Source organism: Eubalaena glacialis, chromosome 4 (genome assembly GCF_028564815.1).
Source record: "Eubalaena glacialis isolate mEubGla1 chromosome 4, mEubGla1.1.hap2.+ XY, whole genome shotgun sequence".
In the NCBI taxonomy this organism is placed as follows: Eukaryota; Metazoa; Chordata; class Mammalia; order Artiodactyla; family Balaenidae; genus Eubalaena; species Eubalaena glacialis.
In genome coordinates, this window is record NC_083719.1 from 60,230,701 (window position 1) to 60,253,135 (window position 22,435).

Here is a 22,435-nt window from a genome sequence, read left to right on the forward strand (position 1 = left end):
CTATTCTTCCTTAGCTGTGGGAATCATGCAACTTCTCTGTGCCTCTTTGTTTCCCTGGCCATAAAATGATGCGTAGAGGCCACCAGTTCTACAGTTATCCTCTACCCTGACATTACTAGCTGACTTTTGTTTTTGAGAACTGAAACACTGACTGTTACATTTATTTCTGTTCTGATTCTTTTTGTTTTTTTTTAAGCTGATGTTGGACTGTAACGATTCCCTTTTTAGGTACAGAAGTCTCCTTTGCAATAAAATGCAGATCCCAGTCCTGCTCAGCATCACCCTTTTTCTGGGACAGGGAATGAGTTAGAAAATTTTAACAACCCAAAGTCTCCTAGGACTTTGAAAAAGGCTTTAATGATTTCTTTCCTTTCATTTCTTCATGCCTCACTTCTTTGGGTGATGCTTTGAAAGCACATTGGTCACTATTGTGGTAAAAATGTTAAAATGATCAATAACATGATATTATTGGAAAATGACCAAATCATTTCAAAGGTGAATGGAATGGCGCATGCCAAGATCTTTACTCAAACATACCTTTAGAACCCTGTTTGATGCTCTTGATATGAATAATCTGTTATTGTTATAAAAACAAAATTGCGTTTTGTCAAACACCTCATTTCAACTAGTTAGGAGAGAGATAGACCTCTGAAAACAATCATTTTTTAAATAATACTGCTTTAAAAATTGTTTTACCAGGTCTAGTAGTTTTCCAGTGTCATCTTTTGTTTTACATTAAACAAAAAACACTTCTTGCTTTATTAAAAAGACATTTTTCACTAGATGGTGTCAGTTTTTGTTTTAATATTCCTGCAAGCACAGTCCGATGGCAAAGTAAGCTGGCCCATTGCCTTGTATTTATTTGAATCACCCTCCAATGTCAAACCCTAAGAGAAAAATAGCCCAGAATTCTGCAGACAAGTTTCTTTTCTGAGATTCTGCAAAGAAGTGATCTGTGAGATAGTAGTTACCCAGTGAATGCAGACTGAAATCCCAAAGATTAATTTCAGCACTTGCAAAATAAATCAGGAGCATTTGCTTTTACAATTTCTTCTTAGCGTTAAGTTCTCCAAAGAAACATTAGCCATGACAGCTTTAAAACCTCCCCAGAGCCTTCAGAGAAGAGCTGACCAGCTGGAACATGAACTTAGAACTACTCTCCTGCAGACCACCTATTTTTGCTTTAACCTTCACTTTCTACCGTTAACAGATATTTACTCTATTTATTACATTTGGTGATATCTATATGTGTCGATGGCACCAACTTGTTTGTATTAAAACTCCCCCTTTATCACACTGGCGTCAATCAACCTCACTGAAGCTCTCCTTACTTCCCTCTTCTGCTTCTGCCAGAGCCCCTTCCACCAGGTATCAGCACCTCCCAGCTGCCCCACTCAAATCCATCCTATAACCTGCTGCAAGAGTCCCCTTCCCTACACTCCCTTGCATCATGCAGCACCCGTACCCCAAACCTTTGAGCTCTCAAATGCTTCTGTGATAATATCCCGTCCTCTTTGCCCACATTCAGTGTCCTCCATGATCTGATACCAGCTTCAAATCTCCCACCCTCAGCCAAACTCATGCCCCACCCCATTGTCCCTTGTCCTTGCCTGTCTTCCAGGAGTAGACATTCTCCTTCCAACTCTTCTTCAAGGTCTACCTCAAACTGTATGTTCAAACCCTATCACCTTCCTTGACCATTCCAGTTTACAGTGACTTTCCTAACACATCTAAATACATGACTACGCACTTTTTCTTTCTTTTTTTTTGTCTACACCGCGCAGCATGTGGGATCTTAGTTCCCTCACCAGGGATCAAACCCTGGCCCCTGCAGTGGAAGCTCCAGAGTCCTAACCACTGGACCACTAGGGAATTCCCTAGACTACCCACTTATTTGGGTCCTAAATCATACACTCATACTGAAAATTGATATGTGTGAGCCTTAATTGTAGTACCTAATACATGGAATCATCGAGGTGAAATGAACTTGAGATATCCGATTCAGCATGTCCGGAAACACAGGAAATTCCCCTTGAACATGCCCCTGTCTGGGTGAACACTGACTGACAAGGTGCTGTGCCTCAAAATGTGGCCATTTCACCTTTGAATTGCTCTTACAAAAAGAGGTATGCTTATTTATTTTTGCCTGCGTTGGGTCTTTGTTGCTGCGCGCGGGCTTTCTCTAGTTGTGGCGAGCGGGGCTGCTCTTCCTTGCAGTGCGCGAGCTTCTCATTGCTGTGGCTTCTCCTGTTGCAGAGCATGGGCTCTAGGTGCACGAGCTTTAGTAGTTGTGGCACGTGAGCTCAGTAGCTGTGGCTCGCGGGCTCTAGAGCGCAGGCTCAGTAGTTGTGGCGCATGGGCTTAGCTGCTCCGCGGCATGTGGGACCTTCCTGGACCAGAGCTCGAACCCGTGTTCCCTGCATTGGCAGGCGGATTCCTAACCACTGCGCCACCAGGGAAGCCCGAGGCATCTGCTTTTTAAGGGAGAAAAGCCCCACTGAGCCCATTCCAACCAGGGGAGTGGGATAGAACCTCCTTGCTCTCCCATCGGAAGACACTTCCCTGAGTCCAGCTGAGATCCCTCGTGCTTATTTTCTAACATTACAGGGCAGCTTGTTAGAAATGCAGATTCATGAACCCCAGTCCAGACCCAACTGAACTGGAAACTCTGAGGGTGGGCCCCCAGAATCTGAGTTTCAACAAGTTTGAGAAGGACTGCAGCTCCCACGTGAAATGGAAGCCAGCTGGCCACCCTCTATCTTTGCAGACTTCAAAATGGTTAGTGTCACTATGCCGCCTTTTCTCCAACGAAATCACCTTATAACTCCAGTTATTTTATTTAGCCAGCCGATTATTTTATTTAGCAACCCACACATTCCACATTTGACAAGCAGGTGAGGACACGGGTTTAGAAGAGTCCCACATTCCTCCAGATCTTATCACTCTGAGGCACAAAGAGAAAAATAGCTCTAGGTGACTGCATGAAAACAAAGCAAAACAACCCCCCCCCCCAAAATCTTTAAAAACTGCCACGTGTAGTTTAATTTCCTTAAAAGCTAAGCCGGAAAAGGTTTTTGTGGTGTGCGACCCCAGCTGGGCTGGGCGACAGTTCCGTACTTGGGGGAGGGGAGCGGGCCCAAGGTGATCCGAGGATGACTCGCAGTTGTGTTTTGAGTGGTTGCTCGGCTAGTGTTTATCTTGTCCCTCCAGCAAGCACACACTCTCAGTTTCTGGTCATGAAAGGGGAACCCTGTATTTTGTAGACAAGGAGTCACAGAAGCAACGTTCGAGGGGAAAAAAGAAAAAGAAAAAGTCAAGGCGCAATCTCCCCAGAGGAAAAGGAACCGCGCTGTTTGTCCTTCTGTAACTGAGCAACACCCTGGGCGGCTGGGGCTGGCTGTGTCTTCTGCGGTTTTTCTTGCTCTTCTCCGCAGAGGTTCACTTCCACCCTCTAAACGCTCCACAAGTGAAAAAGCAGGCGGGGCGGCCGCGGGCCCCAGTGGCAGGGGATCCCGGCCCAGGGCCCGTGCAGCCCCTTCCTCCAGCCGCGGGGCCGGACAGGGGCGGGTCCAGGCGGCAGGGCGCTGCGCCCGGCGCGCGGTAGAGGTCGCTGCGCCGCGGCGCGCGCTCTCACCGCGGTGGATAACGGGGCCGGGCTGCAGGAGAAAGGAAACCTGCCTGGGAGGCGGCGGCGGCGGCCCGGAGCGAGGGAGGAGAGTTCACTTTTGCTCCGGTGTCAGCGCGCGGCGGCGGCAGCGGGCGCTGACGAGGGAGCACCGAGCGAGCGGGACGTCCATCTCGGGGCGGCCAGGGGAGGGCCGCGAGAGGCCGGATACGAGCGCGCCGGCTGGGCGCGGAGCGGCGAGCCTGGCCAGCGAGGGGAGCCGCGGGGGGCGCGCCGCGTGCGGGCCCCCGGAACCGCGCAGGATGCCGCACGAGGAGCAGCCGTCCCGGCAGAGACCCCGCTATGGCTGTAAGTGCGCCGGGCGCGCGGGGTTCCGCCGGCCTTGGGGAGCTCTCTCCCTAAGGAAGGGTTGGAGAAACCGAGGGAGCCGGGTGCGCGCCGCGGAGGAACCGGAGGGCAGCGGCCGGGTGGCTGGCAAAGTTGGGAGCTGGAGTTGCAAAGGCTAGTGAGCGGCGTCTTCCCGCTCTCCCCACAAATTCCTAATCCCCAGCTGGCACCCCAGTCCTCTACCCCGCACACCCCACCGTGCCGCGAGGGAGAGCTGGGTCTGCGCCGTGGGACACACGAAGTTGGGTGTTTAAGGGTATCAGGTGAGGAGCCCTCGGAGCTCCTGGACGTTGCCGGCTCGGGCCAGGGGGTGGCGTAAGGGACCCTTTTCTTCCAACTCAGAAGGGGAGGAAAGTTTGTTTGCTGTGGCTGCAGGTGGGCTCCGCAAGTAGCGTGCCCGCGCATTCTGCTAGTAGCAACGTCGGCTTTCCTGAAGGGGTGGCGTCTCCTCCTACCCCGCTCCCTCGGGCTTCACCTGGGCCGCAAGAGCCAGTTTGGGCCCCGCAGGTGCGACTCCTTTCCTGCTGCAGCTGAAAGGGGCACCTCCCCAATCCCCCCCCCCCCGTGCGGCGCGCGGGAGGATTGCAGCCGGGACAGGACGCGGCTCTGGGCTCCCCGGGATCCGGTTGGAGCCGCGTGACTTGAATGAGATAGTGTCGATTACCCAGCCAGGGTCTACCCTCGGAAAGAGGTTGCTTTGGCGGATCTTGAGTGGATAGAGCCAGATTAGAACCAACCACGTGGCTTCATGTGCAGAGTTCAGAGTCTTTATCAAACATGTGTCAGGAAGTATTTCCTTTAAAACAAACAGAAAGTTGGCACGCTCTCTCAACAGGGTTGGCCCTGTCAGTGATCCCTGTGGCGGATCACAGGTTAATCTTTTGCCCAGGCTGGCCTTGGTGGCAAGGGTACCAGGTTTGGGTTAAGATGGTGAACTCTGCTGCATGTTTGTGGTTCTGGCTGGTTGTGAGGGCCACAGGCTTGCCTAATAAAGGGGAGTAGTCAACGCACTCACCCTCCCTTTCCTCCCTGCCAGTCTTGGAATGGAGCAGCAGAGATGAGAAGTTAGTTTTCCCAGGTGACCTTTTCTGTGTCAGCCAGTGAGGAGGCAGCCTGAGGAGTCAGCTGCAGCCTCTGTACTCTAGGGAAATGCATTTAACACTTAACCCGGCCCTGCCCTTTGCAGCCTTAGTTTGCACTTTGCCTAACCACACAGAGGGCGGAGTTCCTTGCGGTGGGATGTGCTCATCCAGAGTGGTGTCAACCATCTTCAGATTGGTGAAAGTCTTTTATGTGTCAGGCTCCCAGAATGTATGGTAGCTTCACTGTGTCAAATTATAAGATGGCCACAATGTGTAGAAACTAGGCGAGTATGAATTTAAAAATGCGTTTTGATATCACATTCTAAACCATGATCTGTTTGGTGTGTCGTCCCTCACTAGTTCAGTGTGCTGGGCAAACTTGCAGTGCACGCGGTGCATTAATGTGGCATTTCCATCTGTTTCCCTGCACGAGCGTCTGTGATGGCGCTTGGTTTTCATTGAATGCACCTGTAGTTTTAGAGCGCTCTTAGAAGCGGCAGTCTAGGAGATTCAGATCCCACAAGCATGAAGAGCATTGCACATCGGCACATAGCCACTTTTTTTGGAAATTCTCGTCCAACTTTTCTCACGAGTCTGGTGTAATAGGTGATGTGCCATCTTGTTGGAAGTTATGTTGTGAGACGTTACTATAGAACAAAGATGAAATATTAGCTTACTAATGTAATTCTGCAGAGAAGATATGGAGAAAGGAAAAGGGTGAAGCTGCTATACTAATTTAGGCGTGAGTGGAATATTATATTACAACCAGAGTATCTTTCTACAGTCAAAACTAAATTTAATTGAAACTTATGCATAGGTATGATTTGCAAAATCATTTTTGTGCTGTTGTAACAAACTGTGATATAGTTGCCAAAGGAGTTCTGAAAACACGTTGCCACCATGATCTGTCAAAAGTTTTGTTCCAGTTACTTGAGAGTTAAAAAGACCAGCGATAGCAAAGAGGGGCTTTGTAACTAGACTTCGATGATTTCACTCATCACTGATGATCCAGTCAGCATTTAAGTGGCTCCTGTGGGTCAGTAATCAATATGTCTGTGGCAGGAATTGTGGTTTTCTACCCTCTGCAAAACTTCTTTCCTTTCATGAGAAACATTGTAAATGATAAGTGTTTCACTATTTGCTTCTCTTTAAAAGTGTAGCATAAGCCCAGCATGGGTGTGTTTATGTGTGTGTTGCAGGGGAAGGTTCTGGCTGATGCTCTGAGCTTTTGACTGATACTCTGGTCTGCATGGTGAGATTTCTGAATCACCTGGTAACTGGTGTGTTTCGGTGGTCAACACAACTAAGCCTCTTATCCCTTTCCCAGTACTAGAAATTTAAGTTCTCAACTGTTAAACTCAGGTGTGTAAAACAGGATTGAATACATCTGTGTTTAGGGCAGCTTGGCTCTAACCGTCTATCAGTGCTTTCCTTTGAAAGCAGAGGGACGTATGCAGTGTTGCCCTGCAATGCTGTCTGTAATAGACAAAAAGTCAAGTCCCTCCTACATGCACTAATGTTTTGGTTGAGCTTTTCAAAAGGTTCTTTCGGGTCACCAGCTAAAGTGTTATTTTAGTATGCTTTTAACTTTAATTACACATGCCCTTAGCCCAAATGACTTGTTTGGGAGAGTTTAAGCTTGTAATATCCAGTTTGTTGGAGAGTTTAGTGTTGTTTAAGGTGTTAGCAGAACCCTTTTTTTCCTCTAGGGAACCATTGGTTTGCTTTTGCCCCTCACCTTCCCATTCCATAAGCTTTTCAGCAGCTCATTTTATTTAAAAGGCTAGTATACAGGCAGATCTAATGCTTACCAAGTCTTCATGGTAATCAAAAGAGAAACAAAGGCCACTCAACTTCTGATCCGAGTCAGGTAGGTCCTACAGGTTAGGCACTTAAGCATGGGGTGTGGAATTTAAGTTGGTGAATTTACCAAGTGCTTGTGTGTTTCATGTGCTGTTGTTATCACCTGCTTATTATGACCTCTGAGAGGGCCAGGGGTTTTCCCGAAGCTGAAACCCCCTGATACTGTCTCAAAACCACACAGCTAGCTGGTGACAGAGGGAGTTTGGAAGCCAGTGCTGTCAGACCCTGAAGCCTTTTCTCACTGGCTGTTGCCATTTGCCTCTCTTGACTCATCAAAGGGGGCTTCGCCCCTCCTTTCTCTCTGTTTCAGGTGTTTGTCCTGATTTTATCAAACTGCAGAAACCTGTAGCCATTTGGATAGTGTGCTTTTTTTTAAAATTAATTAATTAATTTATTTATTTATTTTTGGCTGTGTTGGGTCTTCGTTTCTGTGCGAGGGCTTTCTCTAGTTGCGGCAAGTGGGGGCCACTCTTCATCGCGGTGCGCGGGCCTCTCACTATCGCGGCCTCTCTTGTTGTGGAGCACAGGCTCCAGACGCGCAGGCTCAGCAATTGTGGCTCACGGGCCTAGTTGCTCCGCGGCATGTGGGATCCTCCCAGACCAGGGCTCGAACCCGTGTCCCCTGCATTGGCAGGCAGATTCTCAACCACTGCGCCACCAGGGAAGCCCCAGTGTGTGCTCTTTTAAAAGAAGATGGGTGGTATTCTCTCGAGTTTATTTTGCTTTTTTACCCCTAAGGAAAAGTATCAAAGAATACATGGGCTTTTATAGAGTACATCTAGGCTTCATTAAAGCATTCTATGTGTATGTAGAGACATCCCATCTCATTGTGAGGCACTGAAATGAAAGAAAGGCTTTTCCATAATATAGCTGCATACTCCGATGATTCCAAATAGGATAATTTGTAAAACACACTTTATTACATATACTGGCCTTGCCTTAAAGTCTAGGGTTGATGAGAAATCAAGCAGAAGTTTGCAGTGGGTTGACTGACCAGTGAGCCGAGGCTTTTTCACTTTAGTGTTCCATTTCGTTTTTCTCCCTTGAAAGGCAGAATGGCGTCAGTGAAGTGGCAAAAGCTTTGGTGTTGAGTAGATCCGAGTTTAAATCCTGACTTGGCCATTAACTGCCTGAGTAGCCTTGGGGTTTTCTCTTATACCTTGAAGGATGGTGTTTTCCATTCCTGTGACAGTGGCTGGTGTGGTTCCTGGCACATAGTGTTAAACACATTGTAGTGACGTCAATCAATTGAGCACCTAACGTGTACAGCACATTGCAGATGAAGGAAAAATGACTGAGATGGTTACAACTTTACAGCTTATAAGAGAATCTGGAAGATGAAGAGTAATGCCTATACTTTTACTAGTGTACTTGCAAGTTCTGTGGAAGTGAAGACACGAGAGTGACGGATTTGGGTGGGGAAATGGGAAGGCTTCGTGAAGGTTGTGACCACGACCTGGAGGGAGGTCACAGGGAAAACTGAAAGGCGTTCCCGTGTATTTGTTGCGTGGGTATTTTGGTGGGGCTGATGCTTAGGAGGTGTGGATAGGTGCTGTGGAAGGGAGGTGTAGCCAGAGGGGAATTTATCATGGAATCCTTTATTTGTAGGCAACAAAAGGCAGAGCTGTCCTAAGAGTAGCTTAATCTAGTCTCTCACTGAAGTATCTCGCTCTTTGAGAGGTCTTTTTTTTTTTTTAACTTTTCATTACATTTTATTGGCAAGTGACCTGATGAAGTGGGAAGGGTGGGTGTGCTTGGAATGCATGGGGTTGGAAAGAGCAGGAGGGTGGGTGAGGTTTGGGGATGTGTGCGTCAGGGAGTGCCCTCTCTCTCGTTGCTCAGAGGCCCCTTCACCATGCTTCTAGGTTGGGGAATTATTTTTACTGCCAGGTTGGTCAGATAGTTCCACTTGGGATAGGCTAGAAGTAAATCATGATGATGCTTCTGGAACTGGTGGCATCCAACGAATACAAAGAGAGGTAGGTCTGGACCCTCACTGGAGCCTAACAGACTCCAGCCAGGGAGACAGACAGCTAACTCCAAACCATTTCAGAACATAAATTCTCTGAAAACAGGTTAAAAAAAAAAAAAAAGGTGTAGTTACAGCAGGGCAAGGATCTTGACAACGAAATTATCTAGAGGGTAGGGTTTCTTCTCCCTCTTTTTTCCCTAATACTCTCCATTACTTAATGGCAATTCTGACTTCTCAAATTTCACTGGAGATTTAGGGCAGTCACAGGAGAACATCTCAGTTTGGTTGAAAGTGGCTAATGCCGAGTTTCCAGTTCATTAGCAGGGCCTCAGATTTGATTACACTCTCACTGGACTCTCCCTTAACTTTACAATCATGGGTTGTACATGGCCCTTCTTTCCAAGGTGCCCAAAGGCGCTGACAGCTGTTTCTCCAGTCAGTGCAGTGGCTTTCTTGGAGCAGTTCCTGGAGCAGCAAGGGCTGTAGAGCATCACCTGGGAACCTGTTGGAAAGGCGAATTCCCTGCCCCACCCAGACCTCCTGAGTCAGAGCGGGGTTGGGGGTGGGGGGGTTCCTACAAGGGCTTCTGATGCACTGCTCTAGTGCAAGGGTGAAAAAGCATTCCTAATGCACAGATTACCCTCTCCACAGTGCTTGCAAGTTTTTGTCATGTAAGTAAAAACATGTGAGCACGTTACCAAATGCTTTATTTACAGTATGCCTTGTGTGTTTGATTTCAGCACACACATGCACGGCATACAAACCCCGGCATAGATTTCTGTACAGGTTTGTGTTTATTTTATAGGATCTGTTTCGGTATGGCCTTAAGGTTGCTTTTCTCCCTTCTGGGAAAAAAATGTGATTTAGAAGATAAAGTGCCAAATCTCCACTAACTAGGGATTAAGTGACATCAACTCCCCAAGGATCTCTAGGGGGAGGTGGTACTCTTTGGAGCCATGGGAAGGCTGAGTGAGCTGGGGAACCTGTTTGTGGAATAAGGAAGGTCCCAATCCTGGCCATTCTGGACTTTAATCCTTGCAAGGTGGGGCCTGGACAGTAAGGGTTGAAAGTTGTCTCTTCCCTCCATTTTTTTTTTTTTTTTTAAACAGATTGTTATTTTGTTTTATAATCTTTTTCTTTTTTTGTGGGGGGGGGGGTCTTTGTTTCTGTGCGAGGGCTTTCTCCCGCTGTGGCGAGCGGGGGCCACTCTTCATCGCGGTGCGTGGGCCTCTCACTGTCGCGGCCTCTCTTGTTGCGGAGCACGGGCTCCAGACGCGCACGCTCAGTAGTAGTTGCGGCACACGGGGCCTAGTTGCTCCGCGGCATGTGGGATCTTCCCAGACCAGGGCTCGAACCCGTGTCCCCTGCATTGGCAGGCAGACTCTCAACCACTGCGCCACCACGGAAGGCCTCTCCATTTTTTTAATCCAGGACAACTTAAAGTGTTCTTCATTCATTCACAACTTTGAGAGCAGTTGAGTATGTTAGCAGAGATACTATTTGATAGGAATTAGTGCACCTAGGTCATGCCCACATCACAGAAAACTACTGATCTGTTTAGTTTTCTATTGATTAAAGATAGGACATTCCTCTAATTTTTTTGCTTAGGATCCCCAAAGAGGACTTTTAATTGTTCTGCTTTTTCCATTACTCCTGAATCTCTAAAGAAAGACGTTTTTATATCATTTTTTGCACATTAAGGCAGATTAGTTCCTGATAATTTTGGCTCACTTCTCGTTTTATTGCCAATATGAACTCAATCTTACATAATGTTAAGGCAGATCCTTAGTCATCTTCGTATAAATGGACTTGATTTGCATGTGATTGAAGCAGCAGATGTTTGAAATACGTAAGTAATGCTTAGGTTCAGTACCTAGCTGGTAACCTGGAACCCTGGTACCTAGAAGACACTCAGTCAATATTTGCTGTTGTGACAGATTTTGCTTAAAGTGTCAGCACTGCACTGTTGGTCTGAATGAGGAACTTGTTTCTATTATCTGTTAAATTAAAGATAATCTCAAGAGTTTGACTGCCAGGCAAATATTTAATGTTGAGTTAAATTTGCTTTCACCCTCTGTGGAACCTGGGCAAGTTATTTTAATTTCTCTATGCCTCCGTTTCCTCCCCTCTAAAGTGCAGATGGGAAAGTGCATGCTCAGAGGGTTGAATGATTCAATGCACATTCAGAATGTGTCTCCATAGTGCCCGCACTTGACTGGTGGGGGAGGGGTGGCAGTAGTATTGCCCTCATCTCTGCTGCCCCTTGCCTGTCTCCCCACCTCCTTGCCCTCTTCTCACTTTAACAGAAAGCGGATTTAAAATCTTGGTCCCATACACGTTTTTTTGGTTTTTTTAAATTGAGATATAATTGACATAAACATCCCATGCTTTCTTGAACGTATATACTCAACGGGAAAATAGTTATCTGTATGGAAGTGGAGTCGGTCTATCAGTTTGGGTGGAGATGAAATTCTTGTTCATGTATACTTAAAAAAAAAAAACAACTAACGTATTCTTTTGCTGACTGTTAAATAAAGTTGGATGGTGGGTTGGATTTCTGCGCTGCATTGTTTTATCATCTTAAAAGTGGTTGCGGAATTGTCACTAGCATACCTGAGTGAGGAATTATTCTGCAGTTACTAAGCAACCTGTTGTCTCATTTCAGGGTTAAGTTGATCATAGCTGCTGCTGCTGGTTTGAAAGCCCAAGGGTTCATGACACTATCGAGATAGGAAGGAGCTGCTTGAAATAAGTGTTAATCTTCATGCCTAATTCAGATTGTGGGGTTTGGCTTCCATGAGAGGGTCCTCTGACCTTCTGGTCAACCTAGTACTGTGGGGCTTTAGAAGGGGGTTGAGCAAGAGGAGGAGGAAGTGTGCTGGGTTCATTTGACATCCCTCAGGCCTTACTGCCTCTAGAAAGATAGTGAAACTTTAGGTTCATGGGCCAGTGAAGCTCAACTTAGAGGAATAATTGGGATATTGAAACCATTGGATGTAGAGAATCTTGGCTGCTTCTTGTGTCCCCATGTTCAGATTACTCATTCATTCTGCTCTTCCCCCTTTCTTCTACCAGGGTTTTGTTTTGTTTTGTTTTGTTTGTTCCAGCAAGTTTCATACAAATGTTTCCTATCGACCCTTCTACTCCTCATCTCCCCCAGAAGGGAGCATTGAGATCAGCCAGACTTGGCTGGTTCCTACCTGGTTCCCTGGGTATGTCGGTCACTTCCACATTCTTTGCCTCGGCCCTGGGCTGACCAGGCAGGCTTCGCAGGGTTGGGGTAAGGGGCCCGGCAAGATGTCAGTCACATCATCAGCCTCACGGAATATGAGTTCTCCGTGCACCCACCCCCTAAACTCTGCTCCCCCCATATCAAATCCAGAGCCTTGCTCGTATTGCATTCTTAGGAAGTTTTTCCGAGAAATGGTCATTACATAGCTAACACAAATAGACTCTCACTTTCTTTCTGTTTCTACTAATGATTTTTATTTTCCAAAGGAAAAAATATTCATTTAAAAAGAATGGGGCCTTCTTTCTAGATTAAAATTATCCAGTGCTTAAAATTACCTGAAATCTATACCATACTGCCTCAAGCCTTGTCCATTTTTATTTCCTTTATGCTTTTTTTAGGCCTCTTACCCTTCCCTCCCTCAGTTCTTTTTTAAAGATTGAGTTGTAATATTTAAAGTCATAAAATTTAAAATATAAAAAAAAATAAAGAGAATGTATAAAGATACAGTTATCTGTCCATGAGAACCAGGGACACATGAGTCCTTTCCTTGCTTTGGCACTGATTCTGGGGACAGTTTCAGAGCTTTCCTCCTCAGTTCTGCAATAGAATATATGCTGTTGTCAGTTTGAATTGGCCAACAGTTCGGAGGATTGTGCTTACATATTATTCTTCAAAGTAGACTCTGGTTGTTAACTTTGCACATTTGATTAGGTGAACTCGGAGAAAGAAATGGAACTTATAATGTGCTTCTGTGTAGTAGTTTTGAAATCTCTGAGAATGTGTACGTTTAATCTGTTGAGTAGGACAGACAAAATCCAGCAACCAAACAGGGAAGATAGACTTAACCTATGTACTCATGAATATCTCTAGAAGGTTATGCAAACATCTTTTTAGAGGTTACCTTTGGGGAGAGAGACTGAGGGCAAGGGTGAGAATATTATTTGAATTGTTTTTACCACGTATTACCTTTCAAAAAATAAAGCAAATGTGTTTTGAAAAATATTGTACTACGTTGGGACTTCCCTGGTGGTGCAGTGGTTAAGAATCCGCCTGCCAATGCAGGGGACATGGGTTCGATCCCTGGTCTGGGAAGATCCCACATGCCGCGGAGCAGCTAAGCCCATGCGCCACAACTACTGAGCCTGCGCTCTAGAGCCTGCGAGCCACAGCTACTGAGCGCCGTGTACCACAACTACTGAGCCCACTTGCCACAACTACTGAAGCCCACGTGCCTAGAGCCCGTGCTCTGCAACAAATGAAGCCACCCCAACGAGAAGCCCGTGCACCACAATGAAGAGTAGCCCCTCGCTCACCTCAACTAGAGAAAGCCCACGTGCAGCAACAAAGACCCAACGCAGCCAAAAATAAATAAATAAATAATAAAAATAAATTTATTAAGAAAAAAATTGTACTACATTGATGACTTTGAGAGTAACATGGATAAAATAGAACAGGAATAAAATCCATGAGGGTCACAACTGTGTATTTTGGTCACTGCTGTATCCCCAGTGTCTGGCGTATAAGTCATTCAACATGTCAGCAGTAGTTCTTTCTAGGTAATGAGATAATGGGTGAACTTAAAAAAAAAGTGTGTTTTCTTCTTCAAAAATGTTTTTGTTTTTGTTTTGTTTTTTCAGAAAAAGAAAAAAGACACTTTATTAATTTTATGTGCATAATACATTCTTTAGTGTTTTTTTTTAACATCTTTATTGGAGTATAATTGCTTTACAGTGGTGTGTTTCTGCTGTATAACAAAGTGAATCTGCTATACATATACACATATCCCCATATCTCCTCCCTTTTGCGTCTCCCTCCCACCCTCCGTATCCCACCCCTCTAGGTGGTCACAAAGCACCGAGCTGATCTCCCTGTGCTATGCGGCTGCTTGCCACTAGCTATCTATTTTACATTTGGTAGTGTATATATGTCCATGCCACTCTCTCCCTTCGTCCCAGCTTACCCTTCCCCCTCCCCGTGTCCTCAAGTCCCTTCTCTAGTAGGTCTGTGTCTTTATTCCCGTCTAGCCCCTAGGTTCTTCAGAACTTTTTTTTTAATTATTATTCCATATATGTGTGTTAGCATACGGTATTTGTTTTTCTCTTTCTGACTTACTTCACTCTGTATGACAGACTCTAGGTCCATCCACCTCACTACAAATAACTCAATTTCGTTTCTTTTTATGGCTGAGTAATATTCCATTGTATATATGTGCCACATCTTCTTTATCCATTCATCTGTTGATGGACACTTAGGTTGCTTCCATGTCCTGGCTATTGTAAACAGAGCTGCAATGAACATTTTGGTACATGACTGTTTTTGAATTATGGTTTTCTCAGGGTATATGCCCAGTAGTGGGATTGCTGCATCGTATGGTAGTTCTATTTTTAGTTTTTTAAGGGACCTCCATACTGTTCTCCATAGTGGCTGTATCAATTGACATTCCCACCAACAGTGCAAGAGGGTTCCCTTTTCTCCACACCCTCTCCAGCAATTATTGTTTGTAGATTTTTTTCTGACCAGTGTGAGATGATATCTCATTGTAGCTTTGATTTGCATTTCTCTAATGATTAATGATGTTGAGCATTCTTTCATGTGTTTGTTGGCAATCTGTATATCTTCTTTGGAGAAATGTCTATTTAGGTCTTCTGCCCATTTTTGGATTGGGTTGTTTGTTTTTTTGATACTGAGCTGTGTGAGCTTGTAAATTTTGGAGATTAATCCTTTGTCAGTTGCTTCAAAAATGTTTTTATACTTAGAAAAATTAGAACAGTTACCCTTTGCTACTCGAGATACAAAGTTATTGTTAGCTATGAACTTTGCCTTGAAAAAATTAGAGTCTGAAAAACAGGTCTGTTATTATGGGAAGGATTCAGTGGAGATCTAATTTTCTAAAGTGTCTGTGTGTGTGTGTGTGTGTGTGTGTGTGTGTGTGTGTGTGTACATGTGCACATGCTTATGTGAGAGACAGAGATTGAAAGGCTAAAGTGTTGAGAGGTCCACGATGCTCTAGTTGTTAAGCTGTTGTAGTTGGGATCGAGATGATGAGAGGTTGATGAAAACCATAAGGATAAGCAAGGTGAAGTAGGGAGCGGTGATAGGCAAAAATCCCAGGTGGGCAGTAGCTAATCAAAGTTTTTAAAATTTGTGAAGGGAAAGTGTGTGGGAAGCCGACTTGTATAAGGCAATGAATCAAGAAATAGTGTTGACAGTGAAATAAAGGTGGTTGACATAAAAGCAGGGGATTATTCTCCTGACTCAGGAGAACTGTCAAGAGCCTCACTGAGGTAGACCACTCATTATTTTTTTATTCAACAAGAGGTGCTGGATGCTGTGGGTATGATGGAAGTTACCCGGGGCTTGCAGACTAAATGCCTTCGGGTAAAGTGTGAGCAGAGCCTTATATAAAATGGATAAGAAGCTTCGGAGTGTCCCTCAGCTGGATATGGCATTTGCTACCTTCACCACTCAAATTGGGAGGAAAACATTTGTGAACAGTGCACAGACAGAGCAAGGTGAGTCTTCCCCTTGGAAGCTGCCATCGTCCCCTGCATTATGTTGTAAAACTGAGGTAGCTGGAATGGAAGTATTGTCACCCTGGAGGGATGAGAGTCATGGGGCACTGTGATGGCAGGGGCAGTGTCAAGCATCTGAGGGCTTAGGTGGAGGTGCCACTTACTGTATGGCATGGGGTATGGCTTCTCTGAGCTTCCGTCTACACACTTGAGAAGTGGGTTTATGTTTACCTCAAAAGGGGTATGAGGTACGGGAGATTGCTCTGAAAACTGTTCAAATGTTATATATGGGTGGTGTGGGGTAATTGAGCTGCTTATGTGAATACCTCTTTCAGGTAGTCTTATTAGTGTTGAAAAGGGCTCATCACTCCATCGCCTACCTCAAAGGCAGTGCCACTTCAGTTTTATGACATAGGCTGTTTTTAGACCCATGTTTGAAATGAGGCTTTTTTTCCCCCCCTTTCCTTCTCCAGTTTGAAAAGCAAAATTTTTGCTTTGGGTCGCAATATGTTTGAGATATATATTTTCTAAATCCTAGTGTATAACCTTTGGCCAGATTCTTCCTTATCTATCTGAACATTTGTCTTACTAGGCAGTGTAAATAATGAAAACATAAGGGAATAGTAGTTGCCTCAAAGTTGAAAAGACATTTCAAGAGTGTCTTTGAGACCTCTGCTATAGAAGAATGTTTCTTAAAGGGAAACTATTTTATGAGACACGGGAAATCTACAAAGGGAAACTATTTTATGAGACACGGGAAATCTACAATGGCGGGGTGGGGAGTGGGGATAAAGCTTGGGAGCCACTTGTTTTCTAGTCTGTTGATAGAGCTCATTTCTTTACAAAGTTGAAATGTTGTGGCTTATTTTTAAGAAAAGTAAGGGAAGGGTGGAAGGTAGGGCAGCTGGGATCATTTGGGACTGAAGAAATTGCCCAGGGCTGCTGGGTATCAACAGTGGGCCACCCTCTTAGGTTAATTGCACATCTTTGACTATTATACACGCTGTAATATCACATCTCGGTTTAGAGCTCTTTTAATTCCTAGTTGTCAACCTGACTGCCCATTATAATCTCCAGGGGAGCTTCACAAAGAAAACACTGATTCCCTGGATGCCAGCCCCCAGATGTTCTTTTTATTTGTTTTGGGGTAGAGCTCTGGCATAAACATTTTTATTTTGTTTTATTTTGATTTTTTTTTACTTAAAAAATTTTTGAGCCCTCAAAACCACAAAGAACGGTACTTTGAATGTCCATGCCTTTCACTTAGCTTCACCAACTGTTAACATCCTGCTGCACCATTGCATCTGCAGAGACTCTGACAGCTTAGCCGTAAATACTTCACGCATCTCACAGGCCAACAACAAGGATATTCTCCTCCACAACCCCATCTTCCGTACCACTGGTACCGTGCGTTCAAGTCTACCATCCACTTTTAAATTCTACACTAAGATTTTCCACAACTGTACTTTATAGCCATTATTTTGGATCCAGCGTCCAGTCAAGTTTCTCACATTGCCTTTGGCTGTTATGCCCCCCTCAGTCTTGCCCAGGCTGGAACAGTGCTTCCACTCCCTTTTAATTCAATGACATTGAATCCCCTAAGAAGCCCAGGTGCATTTCCTGGCATGAAAGCCTCATGAATGACGATGTTTCCTCCCAGTGCATCCCATGAGAAGTCCACCATGTCCAATGTGTTACTACTGGTGATGAATAGATATTTTTAAAAATCTCCATAGGAGATTCCAGTGTGCAGCCAAGGTTTGAAATTCATTGAATTAATTAAAACCCCTTTCTCTGTGTGTACATGTGTTTGTCGTAAAGTACAGAACATAAAGTTGACCATTTTAACCATTCTTAAGTGTAAGTACAGTAGCATTAAGTGCGTTCACATTTTTGTGCAACCATCACCACCATCCATCTCCAGAACTTTTTCATCTTCTCAAACTGACACTGTATCCATTCAACAATAACTCCCCATTCCCCCCTCCTCCCATTGCCTGCAACCCACCCTTCTTTGTCTGTCTTTCTCTGATTTTGACTACCCTAGGTACATCATATGAGTGGAGTCATACAGTGTTTGTCCTTTTGTAACTGGCTTGTTTCACTTAGCTCAGTGTCCTCAAGATTCATCCAAGTTGTACCATGTATTAGAATTTCCTTCCATTTTAAGGCTGAATAATATTCTCTTGTACATACATACCATATTTGTTTATTCGTTTGTTGATGGACAGCCTGGGTAGTTTCCCTTTTGGCTCTTGCAAATAATACTGCTATGAACATAGGTGTACAAGTATATACCTATGAACAAAAGTTTACTTCTTTTGCATGTACACCAAGAAATGGGATTGCTCGATTGTATGGTAATTCTATGTTTAATTTGGAGGGAATTGCCCCACATCTCTCCCTTTTCAATTAAGTGAATTGAAGCCTCAGAAGAGTAAAATATCTTTGAGTTCAAGGGAGAACTCAGAATGCAGGCCTCTGGGCTCCTGTTCAGATTACCACCCCAAGGGCATGTGTGGATCCATCTCTTCTTCATAGGGGATAAAGACCAATGTCTAGATGTGGCAAGATTTACTTCTTTGCAACCCCAGGTGGGATGCAGGACAAGGGTTAGCATGTAGCATTTCATTTACATTATGCATAACCTTTAAGAGAGTTTAGCTTTTGGTTGATAATTTAAATAGTATTACTCCATAGACAAGAGGTTGCCTTTGGACTCTGTAAGTAGTGCAAAGGGAGGTAACTGGTTGCCTCTCTGGGGTGTATAGGATTTTTTTTTAATATAAAAATTTATTTATTTTATTTATTTACTTTTGGCTGCATTGGGTCTTCGTTGCTGTGCGCAGGCTTTCTCTAGTTGTGGCGAGCCGAGTCTACTCTTCGTTGTGGTACACAGGCTTCTCATTGCGGTGGCTTCTCTTGTTGCGGAGCACGGGCTGTAGGCGCACAGGCTTCAGTAGTTGTGGCTCACGGGCTCTAGAGCGCAGGCTCAGTAGTTGTGGCACATGGGCTTAGTTGCTCCGTGGCTGTGGGATCTTCCCGGACCAGGGCTCAAACCCATGTCCCCTGCGCTGACAGGCAGATTCTTAACCACTGCGCCACCAGGGAAGTCCTGGGTATATAGGATTTTTAAAATAGAGTATTGTTTTCATTTGTTAAGCTGGCTCCTCCAAATACAGTTAACCCTTGAAAACATGTGTTTGAACTGCTCAGGTCCACTTGTATGTTTTTCAATAGTAAATATTACAGTACTACATTATCCTCGGTTGGTTGAATCCATGGATACGGAGGGCCCGCCTGTAAGTTACATATGGATTTTTGACTGCAGAGGGTCGATGCCTCTGACCCCCATGTTCAAGGATCAACTGTATTAGCTGTATGACCTGGGGCAAAATCATAACTTCCCTGATTCATGCTGTTCAACTGTAAAATGGGGATGATAATAATAGTTAGAACTGAATGAATTAATCTACATAAAAATGCTGTGTCTAGTACCGAGGAGGCACTCAGTGCAAGCTATTAATATATCTCTCATCAATTTCAATGATGCTAGTTAGATAATTCCAATCATCCTTGGAAGTATTATTCGGAATGCTGATATTTTTTAAATGAGTTATTGAGTTGTACTAGACTTGGTGTCTCCATTTGGCTGTCTTGTGGCTGGCAGACAGAGGCTTCTAACGTGGTGACTTTTACCCATTGCAGAAGGTGGCAGGACCCTGTGAGAGCAAGGGCTCTAGAACAACTGTGGACTGAAAGTAAGGGGAAGCCATTTCCTAAGGGTGAGTGTTGGTCATTTTTATACACTGCTGGGGCCATGGAGTCCAGAGTAAGAAAATGTGTTTGGAGGATTCTGGCTTCATTGTCCCTGGGTTAGGTGGAGCCAGGACTAGACAGCCTGCTGTTTTGGAAGGCTGGTCATACTTCAGCTCCCTGGTTGGAAATGAGCTGAGCATTACAAGATCAGCAGTCTAGTTCCATGTCACCAGGTTGTTGTCTCTTAATGATTAGTTTGGAATGCATGCTGAATATCACTTGTGGAGTTCCTAGGATTATTTAACAGGAGGGTTAGGGTTAGGCTCTGCAGAATAGCCTGGAAGTATTGAAACTGGGACAATCCTATTTCACTGGAAGATCCTGATCTTAACCCTGGTCTCTGGTTGCTGTGCACAGCCCTGGGAGAGACACCCCATGGTTTTTCGTGCCTGCTGTGAGGGGACAGGACCACGAGAGGTGGGCATTGTGTACACAATTCTAAGAAGAAGGGACTGGTTTCTACCTTTTTCTGTCAGTTTAACCTCTGATGATGCTGATAATAACAAATATATAGTGCTTATAGGTGCCAGGCGCGGCTCTGAGCACTTTATATGAATCACCCAGTTTAATCCTTATGACAACTTTCTGAGGTTGGTAATATTATCCCCATTTTATAGGTGGGAAAACTGAGGTACAGAGAGGTTAAGTAACTGCCCAAGGGCCCACAGCTAGTAAGTGGCAGCGTTAGGATTTGAACCCAGGCAGTGTGACTACAGACATTGTGCCTGCTGTACCTGTTGGATACAAGTTAAAAAGTCAGTTTTGTGTACTTGGTACTGTGTCTTCTGGGTAAAGCATTTTAGCCATTGTACTAGTTTCCTTTTGTAACAAATTAACACGAACTGTGTGGCTTAATATAAGAGACATTTATTCTCTCACATTCTCTAGGCTAGAAGTCCAAAATCAAGGTGTTGACTGGACTGCGCTGTCTCTGAAGGCTCTGCTGGGAGGTCCTTCCCTGCCTCTTCCTAGCTTATGCTTGTTGCCGGTAGTCCTTAGAGTTCCTTGGCTTTTAGGTGTATCAGTCCAGTATCTGCCTCCATGGTCACATGGTGTTATCCCTGGGTGTTTTTTCTTCTTATAAGTCATTGGGTTAGGAGCCACCCTAATCTATTGTGACTTCATTTTAATTTATTGCATCTGCAAAGACCCCATTTCCAAATAAGTTCACATTGTGAGATTCCGGGCAGACATGAATTTGGGGGGGGGGCATACTGTGCAATGCAGTAGAGCCATTAAATTTGGGCAAAGGAAGAATTTCAGACATCTGAATTTTTTAGCACAGTGACTTTAGCTAGTCATGAACAGTGATGTGTAGGGAATTCCCTGGCGGTCTAATGGTTAGGATTCACTGCTGTGGTCCCAGGTTCAATCCCTGGTCAGGGAACTAAGATCCCACAAGCATGGCATGGCCAAAACAAAACAAAGCAAACAGAAAAGTAAACAAACAAAAAAACAGTGATGCGTATGGCCAGGGAGAGGCAGTGAGATAGTGGGGTTGGCTAGTGCCTGCTGTCAAGTCCATGCTTGGTCATCACCAAAGCTGAGATATCATCACGAAAACAGATGAAAGAAGGAAAAGTGTAGAAGCAGCGGAGATCAAAGAAAGGATTTGGAAGCATCAGAAGGCGGTGGTGCCTGGATGGGCACTACCTAGTGAGAGAAAGACAGCAGTAATCACAGCACTGTTTAGGAGCAAGCACCACATAATGATAATTTAAATCCTCTCTCAGTGACTTAAAATCTATTCAGCGCATTCTGAATAGGAGAACTGGGAAGTGTGTGGTTCTTCTTAGAGGTGTTTCTGTCAAGTTCACTTTGTGGTACATGCAGGTTTAGCCAACAGTTAAGCAGAAAATAGGCTCGTTGAGAAGTCCTTTGATCAGGCTGGATGGCTGAAACATACATTGTTTCCAACATAATTTTTATGGCAACAGGACTTTCTGCCATAAATCCATAACAAGTTTACAAATATCCACTTTCTGTTTTTTGCTCTGACTGATAAAAGGTCAGGAGTACAAATTTGGAGCTTATCTGTAGACTTCGTGAAGGGCTTACCCATTGTTTTTGGTGTGTTTATATCCCTCTGCCTTCATCGTTCTTGTCTGCTTTTATGTTTCCTTTACCTAATTTCATTTCTTTGTATTTATACATTCTCCCTCTGCCCCCCACATATCTTTGTTAACCTGCTCAAATACTCTTAGGAAGAAAGTGAGATGTAAGTGAAGTGTTCAATTGACAAATGAGCCCCTCGGGCTGGTCTCTGCTCTCAGAGAGCTGACCTTCTGATGGGCGAGATGTCACAGTGTCTCAGAGCCCTGGTTCTGTCACTTACTACCATTCAGCTCTGGTTTCCCCTCCTGCAGAATGAAGGGATGAAGTAGTGGTACCTATCTGATGGCATCATGAGAACGAAATGGGATGCAAATGTAAAGCACTTAGCACAGTACCTGGCATGTAGAGAGTGCTCAGTGGGTGGAGAAAGGAGCATTCCAGAAGAGGAGATAGTGTGAACTGAAGTCTGGGATTGATATGCCTCAATCCCATGCTTGCAGGACTGATTAGAGGGAAGGAGAGCAGAGCGGATGGAGTGTCTTGACAGCCATGAAGGCAAGGATTCTTAGACACTGAAGAGGCACCGACAGTTGGACCGTTTTTGCTTCTTCCTCCTGAGCATTCCTTCTCCTCTGCAGTGACTCCAAGCCCATGCCTGCCTTGCTATTTCTTCCCCTGTATTTGATCCATCTGGAGCTTGTACTAGCTCAGGGCAAGCCTCTTGACTGATTCCAGCAGAATTCAAGGAGGGGTTTGAAACTCATAACCCTGGTGACCAAGACTATTTTGAGAGATGGATCCTTCATTAAAATTTTATTGCTTCAGTTTCCTTTTTCTTCTCCATCCTCTTTATTTACTACCTTCTGTTACAATAAACTTTTGAAGTCT

The 22,435-nt window shown here is 44.9% G+C and overlaps 1 protein-coding gene across 1 annotated transcript in view; it reads left to right on the forward strand.

The window, feature by feature from the left end:
- Positions 1-3,651: 3,651 nt before the first annotated feature.
- IQGAP2 (IQ motif containing GTPase activating protein 2) overlaps positions 3,652-22,435 on the forward strand; it is a 283,554-nt gene continuing 264,770 nt past the window's right edge. The window contains exon 1 of the mRNA XM_061189375.1: positions 3,652-3,973. Within this exon, the coding sequence (XP_061045358.1) occupies positions 3,928-3,973 (46 nt within the window). The 5' untranslated portion in view covers positions 3,652-3,927. The remainder of the gene's footprint in view (positions 3,974-22,435) is intronic.